This window comes from Chelonoidis abingdonii, chromosome 11 (genome assembly GCF_003597395.2).
Source record: "Chelonoidis abingdonii isolate Lonesome George chromosome 11, CheloAbing_2.0, whole genome shotgun sequence".
Classification (NCBI taxonomy): domain Eukaryota; kingdom Metazoa; phylum Chordata; order Testudines; family Testudinidae; genus Chelonoidis; species Chelonoidis abingdonii.
Genome location: NC_133779.1, coordinates 47,250,876 through 47,263,129, shown reverse-complemented (window position 1 = coordinate 47,263,129; position 12,254 = coordinate 47,250,876). Strand labels below are relative to the sequence as shown.

At 54.2% G+C, this 12,254-nt stretch overlaps 1 protein-coding gene across 7 annotated transcripts in view; it reads left to right on the top strand.

Annotated features, from left to right (window-relative positions):
* The window catches only part of LOC116831803 (death-associated protein kinase 2-like), a 29,725-nt gene that overhangs the window by 2,139 nt on the left and 15,332 nt on the right, over positions 1-12,254 (top strand). For 2 of the 7 annotated variants that reach the window (XM_032792089.2, XM_032792083.2), the window contains exons 1-2: positions 6,168-6,319; positions 10,658-10,741. The exons of 1 other annotated variant lie outside the window; for it this stretch is intronic. In XM_032792089.2, coding sequence (XP_032647980.1) covers positions 10,739-10,741 — 3 coding nt within the window. In that variant the 5' untranslated portion in view covers positions 6,168-6,319; positions 10,658-10,738. Of the gene's footprint in view, positions 1-6,166; positions 6,320-10,657; positions 10,742-12,254 lie in introns of those variants that run through there. 4 more of the 7 variants (XM_032792091.2, XM_032792085.2, XM_032792092.2 and 1 more) reach the window with 3 other exon arrangements.

The window sequence follows — 12,254 nt, the reverse complement described above, 5'->3', positions numbered from 1 at the left end:
GCACTGAGAAAGAGCAGAGGCAGAGCTCTTTGGGCACAGAACGCACTGGAGAGGCAGGCGCGGGGATCACTGAACAAGGGAAATGGGGACTGTTTGTTCCTGCTGTGTTCAGGGGCACGAGACCTTGTGCTCACTCTTTATAAATAAACAGGATTGCAGCAAAGAATATACCTGCCTCGTATCATCGGTTTCTGAATGACCCAGCGAGGCCCTGAATATTGTCTAAACGCTCGGGCCAAAAAAGCAACAGAACCCTTTAATATGTGTCCAGTGGCTTCTGTGAAATGAGTCAGCCTCAGCCTGTCTTCCAGCAGGCCAAGTGTCAACGTACATGGCACGTAACTGACTGGCTCTGGCTGGTGATCTTCTTGGGTCACAGAGACCTAATTCCCTTTTAGCCCTTTGAGGGGATCCCAGCAAGGGCAGAGCTGAGGAACATTGGCTGCCCAACTGAAGACCTGGCCCTGCATGTTTTCAAAGTCTCCTGCTGCTCCAGTGAGAGCTAAGAGGCTACGTAGTGGGCTTCTGGATAGCTGATCTGGCTCTGATATTGCATCAAATCTGGGTGCTTCCTATTTGGGGGACAGGACCGGGATTCTGTTCTTGGCCCTGCTGCTGGCCCTCTGGATAACCATGGGCAAGTCACTTCGCCTCTCAGTTCCTCAGTTTCCCCATCTGGAAAATGGGGATAAAGATCATGACTTCCTTTGGAATCCCTTTTGTCTCTGCTGACAAAACGTGCCCGATGAGCAGTAGGTGGTCAGCATGATGTTGTTGTTCCGTGTACTTTGCTCTGGACGGGTTGAAAGGTCTGTTTGTATTTTTTGCTTGTGGGGAACAGCTGAACTATTTCAAGCTTAACCGAGGGTACGACTCAGGCTCTTAGCCACTCCGCATGCCTCCTCTCCCTTCTGGCTGGTTCCCTAATGGAATTCCTGAGGATTATAATGGCCGCACCGCACACCATCGGCAAGACATTCTCAGGCCAGGCAGTGAAAAAACTGCCAGCTCCCTCCCTCCTTCCCCCATCCTTCTGCAAGCATCACGAACCCACGGCAGTTATCTGGAGCTTGCCTCTGGACCATAAGAATGGCCAGCCTTGGTCAGAACAAAGGTCCATCTAGTCCAGTGTCCTGTCTTCCAACAGTGCCAGATGCTTCAGAGGGAATGAATGGAACAGGACAATTAGCGAATGATCCATCTCCTGTCGTCCAGTCCCAGCTTCTGGCAGTCAGAGGCTTAGGGCCACCCAGAGCATAGGGTTGCATCCCTTACCGTCTCGTTCCTCAGTTTCCCTCACATTAGACTGGGGACAGTAACACTCCCCTAGCTCTGTCATTTAATTCATGCTCCGCTCGAGAGCAGGTTGGAGGTGCAGGGACAGAGCAGAGGCTGGGACGAATGAGGGTAGATATTTATTAGTAAAGGCAGCAGGGCTGTGCCATATTTGGTGATCTGGTTTCAAGGAGGGAGAGGAAGGCGGAACCCCTTTGGTTTTATGTTCAAAGATCCCTCTCCTGCCTCAGAAACAAGCCTGCTGAAAGTTCACATTCAAGTGATGCAGGTTTTCTTTGGCTATGGTCTCTGAGGCCCCATTCACGCTCTGAACCCCCCGGGAGTGTTATTAAACCCCTTTTATATAGGGGAAACTGAGGCCAGAGAGGGCAAGTGACTTGGCCAGGGTCAAACGGAGCCAGGAATAGAACTCAGATATCCTGACTCCCAGTCCAGCTCTGCTCCCCTCCCTGAGCTGCGACTATAACCCTGAAGTCTGCCAGTCACCTGCTCTAACCACTGAAGCACACTCCCCTCCTCCCACAGTTGAGTTTAGGAAGCAGGATGCCTGGGTTCTGATCTGTTGCCTAGCCATGTGGTCTCCCTTCTGGGCAGGACACTAACACCAGTCTGGGGCCAGTCAGGGAACTGGGCAGTGCCGCATGGCCTCTACCAGCTCCTAGCCCAGAGTCAGATAACTGGATTATATTATCTGTATCCCCTGGCAGAGGGCTCAGCAGCATGACGCACTGTTGCCAAGATCTTCCCATCAAAGTTTCATCCCACTAAAGCACAAACAATGTCTGGAATTTAGCAACTGCAACATATTTTCATGTCAGTAAATATAGCCTAGGGCCACCTCCCTACCCCCTCAATCAAGGGACTGTCCATTGTATTCAGGCTTAAAGGGACAGTTCTGGAAAACCTGGATGTTCCCAGCAGCTCCTCTAATGCGCCTCAATGCCGATCCACAGCCCCCTGCTATCCCACCCTGGGCTCCCCTCCACCGCTCTGTCAATGCCCCTCAGTCCTGACTCCCAGCTGCTATTCCAGGCTTCTCCTGGCCATCCTGTGCCCCTACGTTCCTGCACCCCCTGCTTTGGGAGAATCAGGTCCCAGGATCAAAGCTCTCCTCATTCTGTCATATCTAGATGCTCCTGCTAAGCCCACCTGCTGCAGCAGGGCTGGTAGTGAAATCCCTGCAGCAGAATGAGCGTCTTCTCTTTAGTCTTTTGTTCTGCTCTGGACAGGGGCTGGGAGCCTGGGTTGGGGGATGCAGCTGATCAGAGAATGGAGGAACATGGCCCAGGGGCTGCAGGGGCCAGGCTGGGAGTCAGGTGACCTGTGGTCTGGTCCCAGCTCTGCCACTGTTCCGCTGGGCAACCTTCGGCAAGTCCCTTCCCTGCTTTGTGCCTCAGTTTCCCCCATCAGGAAAAATGAGGCTAAACCTGATGGACCCCAAAAGGACTTGGTTAGTGTTTGGGAAGCCCTGTGAGAGTCCCAGGGCAATGCAGCATTTCAGCTCCTGCTGCTGAAGCCTCTAGCACCTAGTCCTTTATCAGAGACCTGTTCCCCCCTAGCCCCCATGTTTCTGGCATGTTTCCCCTCCTTGCACCCACAGATTCCCCTTTTCATCTCTCCTTCCTCTTCTTGAGTCATGGGGCCAGATCCTCAGCTAGTGCAAACAACGCAGCTCCTCAAGCCCTGATTCTGGTTTGCATTGGGACCCCTTTGCCCCTCTCTGGCAGAGCAACGTGGTCTTGAAGTGAGTGTCACTGGAATTCATGCCGCCAGCTGACAGATCAGCTCACGGATGAGAATTGGGCCCTTTGATATCAGTAGAGCGATGCTGATTTGCACCAGTTTTGAATCCGGGCCACTGTGTCCTTTTCACTTGAGATAAAACTGGCCATCAATCCTGCTGCACCACAAGCCCTGTCTGGAGGAAAGGCCAGGGCTGTGTTCTTAGCATTTAGCGGTTCGGCGCCTCCCGACAAGGGTCGTGTGCTACCCAGGATCTCGGGGCTTTTGCTGAGCTCCATGCCCAGGGAATTCTGCTGGCAATCAGCCAGGCGTTGTTTTTTCCTGTTGAGGGAAGACCCCACCCTTGAACAGGCAGCTGAACTACCTTGAACTTGCTGTTTACCCAGGGCCTTGTGTGTGCTCAGCAGGACGGGAGCGTTTAGCAGCATGGCCTAGGGGACAGCCCTCTAGGTGCTTCCGGAATAGAAACAATCCTTCTGGCCCAGGGTCATACAACAAGTCAGGGGTTGGACCGGGGACAGAACCCAGGAATCCTCTGCTCTACCCACTAGCTCAGTGGTTCTCAAACTTTTGTACTGCTGACTCCTTTCACACAGCAAGCCTCTGAGTGCGAACCCCCCCAACATGAAAAACACTTTTTAAAATATTTAACATCATTATAAAGGCTGGAGGCAAAGCAGGATTTGGGGTGGAGGCTGACACCTTGCGACCCCTCACGCTATAACCTCATGATCCCCTGAAGAATCCCAACCCTCAGGTTGAGGACCCCTGCTCTAGCTCATGCTGCCTCGTGCAGACAAGAGCCAGACCCAGCAGAATGGCAGGCGAAGGATACACTTTAAAAAAAATCATTCTCTATTTTCCTTTTGTGTGTGAAATCTTTCCTCTTTTCTTTCGGAGCTCGGGAGGAAGCGAGAACGGAGCCGGGGGAAAGTTAGGCCGAATGTGGTAAATAGTTTCAGCTGGGGTGGGGGGTGGGGTGGGAAATGAGAACCGTCGAAACGGGATCACGTTGAGTCAGAAATTTACCTTCACCTTGATTTAAAAAAACATTAAACCTATTTTTTTTAAAAAAAACCCTCCTCTAAACTAAAAAAATACTCGGTCTGGGTGGTTGAAAACCAGGCTTTTCCAAATTGGCCACTGAACTGAAGACTTGTTGGTTCACCGGGCTCTGACCAAGCATCAGAAATGGTTGTCGGGGTGGTGAGATGGAGCCAGCCGCTCTAGTCTCTTGGAGCCTCTCGTAGTAACTTGCTGTTGGTTCTTTCTTGCCTTGTTTCCCTGACCCTCAGATAAGCGCCCTAGACTGAATGTGTGCTGCTCGGTGCAGAACAGGGCAGTCCACACTAATAACCTGCTGCAATTCCTGGCTGGGTCCGTAGGGGGTGTGGAGGCTGGAGGGGGTATTACAGGCAGTGGAGAAACCAGAGCTGGCTGCATTAGGGTTACTCCAAATTGCACTAATCTAACCTCAAGCCGGCCTTGCAGCCCCGCCCCCACCACCCCACCGAGAGAGCCAGGCAGGGGAAGGGGGAGCAGGAACTGGGTACTAGAGAATATAGAAGTCCGGCCAGTGGCTCCAGCCCTCGGAAGGGGAAGTGAGCAAGGAGGCCCAGGTGGGGGGAGCTGTGCTGGGAAGTGTATAGAGAAAGCCAAGGCTCCCGGGGCCTGGGCTGCGTCTCGCCCCTGCCTCTGAGAGAGGGCCCTAAATCGGTATCCAAACGCCACATGCGTAACATAGACCTCAGCCTAAGCATCCTGCCCCTTGAACTCAGCTCTCCCTGCAGGACCTCCTCTGTCCCTGTCCCGAGTTCTCTCTCCCTTCATCAGCCCCAGCCTTTCTCCTATCCCACGGGGCTCCCCACTCCCCAGCAGCTTTGGACAGGATCCTGATCGATGCAACGCTCCTGCCTCTTGTCCACCCCCCTGCAAAGTGAGGGCCTCTCTCCATAGGGGGCTGGCAGCCAGGAGGCCAGACGGCTGCCCCATGGATCCCAAAGCACCTGTGTTTGTCTCGATGCCTTGTGAAGGGTTGATCCCAGGCATGTGAGGGATGTTGTTGAGAAGGAGAGTTGGAGTGGTGGGGTCGTGTTGTGTAGGGGGAGCAGATTGGGTCCAGGGAGGAGTTTTGGGGTCTCCTGCTCTTCTCGTCTCCCCCCCATGGTTGAACAGCTGGGCTATGATCCAGCATCGGGGCTCCCTGCCCTGTTGGGACCAGTTCCTGGAGAGGGCAGAGGATCGGAGACCTGTCACTGGCTCTGCAATGGTCCTAGGAGAGGGGTCTGCTTTGTAGCTTGGGGAGGGGGGAAGAATCTTAAGGGCTCTTCCTGCCCTAGTCCAGCCCCCCCGCCCAGATTTAACCCTAACTTCACTCTCCCCTTCCCCCAACTGGCGCTAGGTGCAGTACAAACACAGAACAGACAAGTAGCTTCCAGGCTGAGCCCTCTTTGGGTGCGCCGTGCTTGGAACTGGGAGTGGGGAGGATCTGAGAGTCATTCCCTCTTCTGGCCCTAGGTTGCTCTAGGGGAGAGGCAATGGGGACTAGTGGCTAGGGTCCCCCCCCCCCCGTGACCCTCAGGAGAGCTGGAGTGACCTGATCTTGGGCCTATCCCTTCCCCTGAGTTCACCCCTCCCATGTGTTCTCTGTCTGTCTCACCTGGAAGCTCTTGGGGGGCCAGGAGTGCGTCACCTCATCTGTCTGTACAGCCCCAAGCGCAGCAGGGCTGCCGTGGGGGGGGGAGGGGGGAGGTGTCTCTGGTTTCTATTGTACTAGGACTGGAACCTGCCCAGCACCAGCCCTTCCCTCCAGCCCAGTGGTTCTGGGCAGATCAGCTGCCTCATTGATCCTATATTAAAAACTTACACTCCCATGGCTGGCGGGGTGTGAGCTCCCGTAGAAGTGTGTGTGTGTGTGTGTGTGGAGGGTCGCTCGGGCTCAGGCCGGGGGGGCTGTCCTTGTGCAGAGAGGGCCGGCCAGCCAGGACCCCCTTCCCCGGACAGGATTTTCACGCTCCAGCCTGGGAGTGACAATTTTCAGAGGATCCCTCGCTGCGGCTCCACCTCCCTCTTTGGGACTTCACCCCCCCCTCCCCAGGCGTTAGGTGAGCGGCAGCCTTGGGCTGCAGGTGCACTGGGAGCCGGAGCAGGCAGCCCAAACTCCCCCCCACCCCCTTGCAGGAGTTTTGCGCTTCGCTGCGTGGGGAGCACTTTCTCCAGGCTCCCTGCCGGGCCACGGCATGGCTTTAAGGGGGCCCCAGCGGGATCCTGCCCCGGACAGGTGAGTGGGGGCCCAGGGCCTGGTGGGACAGGGGAGGGGGCCTGGCTTTGGAGCAGCTGGGATGGGGGTCCTGCAAATATCTGTGTGTCCGTCCGATCCAGCCCCAGGCGAGCGAAGGGGCGGGGGTGTGTGTGGGTCGGTTGCAACGTAGCCCGTGTTGCATAACTGTGTGTGTGTCCCCGCGCCCTGCACGACGTGTGTGTGTGGGGAGGGGGGAGAGGTGCTATGAGCCATGGACATGAACTGCAAACCCTGCCTAGGATGGAAACCACCTCCAGCCAGGGGGGTGGCAGCTCCTCCCTGCCCCCCTAGTTCCAGCAGGTGTGTAAGTGTGTGTGTTGTGTAGCGCTGCAGGGGTGTGTGCTGCACAGTGGTAGGGGTGTGTGTGCCAGGAAGGGGTGTGCACATAGAAGGGTTTGTAATACTGTGTGTTGGAGTGTGGTGTGCACGATGCGGAAGGGGTGTCTGTGAGATCTTTGCAGCGTTGTGTGTATGATGCGGAAGGGGTGTGTGGTGTTGTGTCTATAGAATTGGCCGGGGTGGGTGCAGGCTGGGAAGCGGGTTGTATATAAACTATGCTGGGGTATATGAACTTTGCAGCATTGTGTGTGTGCTGCACAAGGGTGTGTTGTGTCTATAGAATTTGCAGTGGTGTGCACGCTGTAGGGAGAGGTGTGTATTGTGTAGTAGGAGCATTGTGTGTAGGCTGGGGAAGGGGTGTGTGTGTAATCTTTGCCACTTGTGGGTATGCTGAGGAAGGGTGTGTACTGTGTCTATAGAATTTGCAGTGGTGTGGGTGCCTGCTGGGATATATAATCTATGGTGGTGTGTGTTGTGTATATGGAACTTGCAGTGGTGGGCACATCGTAGGGAGGGATGTGTGGTGTGTACTGGGAGCATTGTGTGTATGTTGGGGAAGGGGTGTGTGTTGTGTGTATATAGAACTTGCAGGTGGGTGTGTGCTAGGAAAGGGGGGTTGTATGTTACACTCTGTGCTGTTGTGTGGGAAGCGTTGTGTGTCGCTGGGGAAAGTTGTGTCTCTAATCTTTGCAGCGGCCTGGAGGTGCAGGGGAAGGAGGAGCGTGTGTTGCACAGGGGAACACACAGAGGTGGGGTGGCTTGGGAAAGTGTTTGTATAGATCAGCGCTGGGTTGTGTGTGATCTAGTGATACGGTGTGAGTGTCACTGTGTTACGGAGGTGACAGGAATGGGGGGATGACGACAGAGGATTCCCCAATTAGCTCAGATCCATTGATCCAAGACCGTGCCACCCCCAAACCATAGCGCCGGCTCTCCTACAGGTTCCCCATGCAGTTGTGTCCCTGCTTGGCATCTTCCCACTGAAGCACCATCCTGTACTGTTCCCACCCGCAGTGCTCGGGTACAGGGCAGTTGCACATGGTCCCATAAGGCAGGAAGCTCAGCTCCGAGCAGGGCTCCAGGGAGCAGGGTACCACCTCTTGGAGCTGTGACATAATTGATCCCAGAGCATCTGTTGTGCCCAGATTGTTGGTTGAGGCACTTCCCTGGTGCAAGGACAGAGCAGGGCTGGGAGGCACAGCAAAGCAGAGGAAGGATGGCCTAGTGGTTAGTGTGGGGGGGGCCCTGGGGCTTTCACATTAGAGGGTCAATTCCCACTTGTGCCACAGACTCTGTGTTCGACCTTGGACATGTCACTTAGCTTCTCAGTTTCCCCATCTGTACCATGGGGCTAGTGGGGTGGCCCTGCCTCGCAGCAGTGCTGGGGGGATAGATATAGATTGTAAGGAGCTCAAATATTGGCGGGGGGCCAGAGCTAGGGTGAGACGAGGCTTAGAGCTGACTGGGGGATCAGTTTTTGTGTTCCCAAGAAAAAATGAGATGAAAACAGAAAAGGTTTTGTCATCTACGTTGGGGGGTTGGCTGGTCTGTTTTTTGTTTGATCAAAAAATGGAACAAATGTTGTGGGGAAAAGAAACCTATAAAATTTCAGCCCATAATCCAATATTTTTGTGGGTTTGGCTGGAAATTGTGTTGGTTTTTCAACTACCCCCTCCCCCATGTCATCAAAGATGCATGTTTCCTGGAGTCCTGTTTGGAGACCCAAAACCTGGTTTCATTGAGGTGGGGAAATGTTTCCAATGAAAAAGTCTCCCTGTCACAGCTATCATTGTCCCTGGGGCCAGTGTCTGCGTGTGGGGTCGGGGCTTTGGGATCTGCGCACTCAGGCCATTTGGATGTTCTGCCTAGCCTCGTATCCCCTCTCTAGAAGTGAGTGGGTGCACCAGGGGCAGGTGTAACTCTCTGCAGATGGTGTGCGATTGTGCGGAGCAGTGTTGTAAGAATAGAGATTTCTTCCTGACCGCCCCTGGTGGCTTGTGCCCTGAAGCATCTGTATTGTTGATATCTGATGGTTCTTTTCAATATGAAACAAACCTTTGCTGGGCTATCCTTTTATAATTCTGCTTGCAGTGATCCAGAAGGCTGGCTTCTTGGCTTCTGTCACTTTTCACTGTGACCTCAGAGAGGGTCCATCTGGACCCCAGGTGCAACAGTGCAGGGGAACTAATTTTGTTTTGCAGTGTAGATTGGCTCTTGTCATGTCTTATAAATTGCATTAAGACCTTGGACGCCTTCCCCACCCACCCCCGTGCCAGGCTGAGACCTCTGTTTTATGCTGCAAGGTCAGTCTTTGTTCCAAGTCCTCTGGCACGGCTGGGTTTGTAATACGCAGATGCAGGCATAGTTACCCAGCTACTTGGTGCCTGGAGCCATCCATCACTGTGTGGTCACCCCCATCTCACTGGAGAACATTCCTGCAGCCCGTAGAGCAATTACGTCTAAAATAACTTGGGCACTTTTGAATGTTGCTTAGGAAGTAGAGGCAAGGACAAAACTGAAACTGGCTTCCCGTGGGTCACACACTGGGCTGGACTCGGGAGGCCTGGGCTTTACCCCAGCTCTGCCACTGTTCTGCTGGGTGACCAGTCGCATGCCGTCTCTGTGCCTCAGTTTCGCCATCTATAAACTGGGGATAATCCACATCATTTGTAAAGTGCTGAGAGATCTGCTGATGAGGAGTGTTGCATAAGAGCTGGGTATTATGAGGATTGTTCTTTGACCAGGCTCCTAGACAGCATTTGGGCAAGTCTCCATGGGAGAAACCTGACCCTGCCTTTCCCCAGAGAGGAAGCAGGCTGATGCCAATTAAGCAGGGGCTGTGGAGCAGCTAAACATGTCACCCTCTGGGAGCGCTCGCGCAGCTGTGTCTGAGAGCCGAGGGGACTGGTACTACACAACAGAGATGCTGATCAGCCAGCATAGGGTAGCACCTTTTGTTCTTGCATCTGTCCTGTCTCTGGATGTGGTCATCTCAGAACTGTTTAGCTAAGCAGGTGTTGGCTGGTCAGTTCATGCGTGGGAGATGTCTGTGAGTGTCACCATGTGGTATATGTGCCTTCTCCCCTCTGAATCAGTGCTAGAGGGTGCTGTGGAGTGGGGTGGGTGACCCCTCTGAACAACTATTGAGCTTTCTGCCCTCTGCTGAATGGCATCTGAATGGCTCAGCGGAGTGTCATAAGCACTAGACAGCTAGCAGGGATTCTCCTTTAGAGCAGTGGCCCATGCTTTTGGATCAGGAGGATCCACGTTCTGTCCCCAGCATTACTAGGACGCTCTGGTGGACAACAGTGGGTGGAATCACATATGACAGATGCAGTGATCATTTCCCCCATAAATCATTGGAGTCTTTTGTCCATTATTCTTCCCTACCCATCTGCTGAAGTAGATTTAGGAGGCAGATGCTGCTGTTGGTGATGCTGATAAGGCCTGAACTTATCAGACCCAGAAGAACAATGAGACTCTAACGTTTTCATTTCACTCTGTGTGGGCAGCGCCGGTCAGTTTCACTTCCTCTAGTCACTTTCACTTTCTGGATTGGTGATTGCTAGCCACAAAGCACTTGTGTTCCAGGCAGGGCTGGACGGGGGGAGGGGGGAGGGCAAGTGGGGCAATTTGCCTCTGGCCCCGCAGGGGCCCTGCGAGCCTTGGCAGCAGTCTGGGTCTTTGGTGGCATTTTGGTGGTGAGGGGCCCTTCACTGCTGCCGAAGACACAGAGCGACTGAAGGGCCCCCCGCCACTGAATGCTGCCGAGGACCCGGACTGCCACTGGGTGAGTACAAGTGCTGCAGTGCCCCCACTTTGCCCCAGGCCCCCTGAATCCTCTGGGTGGCCCTGGTTCCAGGGTTAAGAGAACCACAGCATTTTGATATCATGTGCTCTTTTGTGGTGGTGGTATGGGGGAGCGCTCTCTGTCGGGAACCCCTTGCTCAAACGTTTGGGCCCCTGATCCTTCCCCAGGCCGTTATGAGGTACAGTGATGATGAAGACCATCTAAGTCAGCGTGTGAATTTAAGAGCACTTATTAAAACCGGCAGTTAAATGGTAAGTGATTCTCAGCCTTACCTACAGCAGAGCTGCTCCTCCGCTACTGTCCGGAGGGTTTTCGCTTCTTGTGTCCGAACACTTTTGCGTAGCTGGGCCCAGGTTTGGGTAGGAGACCTGGCGCGTGAGCAGCGTCTGGTGCCAAACAGTTTGTGCAGCTAGGCTGAGGGTTGGATAGAACCTGCCCGCCCTTATGGTGCTTTAACCTCAGTTAATTTCAGGGGAGCTAATCCTGCTTTACCCAAGTAGAAGAAAGAGGAGGCTCCGAAGTGCCTGGGGTTGCTGAACAAGCAGTTGAACTGCTGCAGGGGGCAGATAACACTGCGCTCTGGGTAGCGGCTTTGTTTGCATGGCTCTCCAGAGCACCAAGCCAGTCTCTGCACCCTGTTCTTCAGAGTGGGGGAAACAAGGCACGGAGATGGCAAGTGACTTGCCTGAGGTCACCCAGGAGATCAGTGTCAGAGGTGGTAATAAAACTCCACTCTCCTGAGTCCCAGCCCATTGTCTGCTTCACTGGACCACAGCAGATGATAAAAGCCACAAGGGCTGCTAACGAAGGCCTGGTCTATGCGAGGAAATTAAGTGGGCTTAACTATGTTGTGAAAAATCCATGCCCCCGAGCGGTGCAGTCAAACGGACCCAGCCCCAGGTGTAGACAGAATTCTTCTGCTGCCCCACCTCTTGGGGAGGTGGATTGGCTACGCCGACGGGAGAACCCCTCCTGCCGATGCGGGTAGCATCTAGATTGAAGCTCTGCAGCATTTCATATGTAGACAAGCCACAACTCCCTGTCTGGCTTTGTAGCCATTAGCCTGTGCTGCTGGATGAAGGGGAGGGAACTCTAGGGTTTGCTTGGTGGTGTTTCATTGCCCCCATCCCTTGGGGCGGGGGGAAAAGTCCCATAGCTGCCTGACTCAGCTGTGGGGCTGTCTGCCGACTGTGGTTCCCTGGCCCATGATCAGGGCCTGGGAGAAACAGACACTGCCGAGGTGTCTGGAGAATTTTAACGAGGTGCTGGGAGGGTTTTGTAACCAGTGTCAATGGAGCGAGGGCTGGGTATGGGGCCCGCAGGGCTCAGCTGCCTGGCTGTGTTGCTGACACACCGGATTTATGGGCCTGTCACCCGAGCGTCCAAGCCCTGTTAACATCAGTGAGTTTAGCTTCACAACCCCTCTACAAGGTGGAACATTGTTACCCCACCCTTGCAGAGGTGGGGAAACTGAGCCAGGAGGGAAAGGGACTTCCCCCAGACTGTCACTAATAGAGTTGGGAATGAAAACTAGGAGTCCTGACTCTCAGCCTTCCCCCCACCCCCCGCACATTTCTAACCACTAGACCCCACTCCCCTTCAGAGCTGGGAATGGAACCCAGGAGTCCTATCTGTTGCCTTAGGCACTTTGCCAACCTTCCTCTCTGGATGGCCATCAGCTGGTTTGAGGTCGCAATGCCAGGAGGTAGCAGGTCATGTGGGAAAGGTGCCTGAGTGGCCTGGATGTGAGGGCTGTAATTAGCA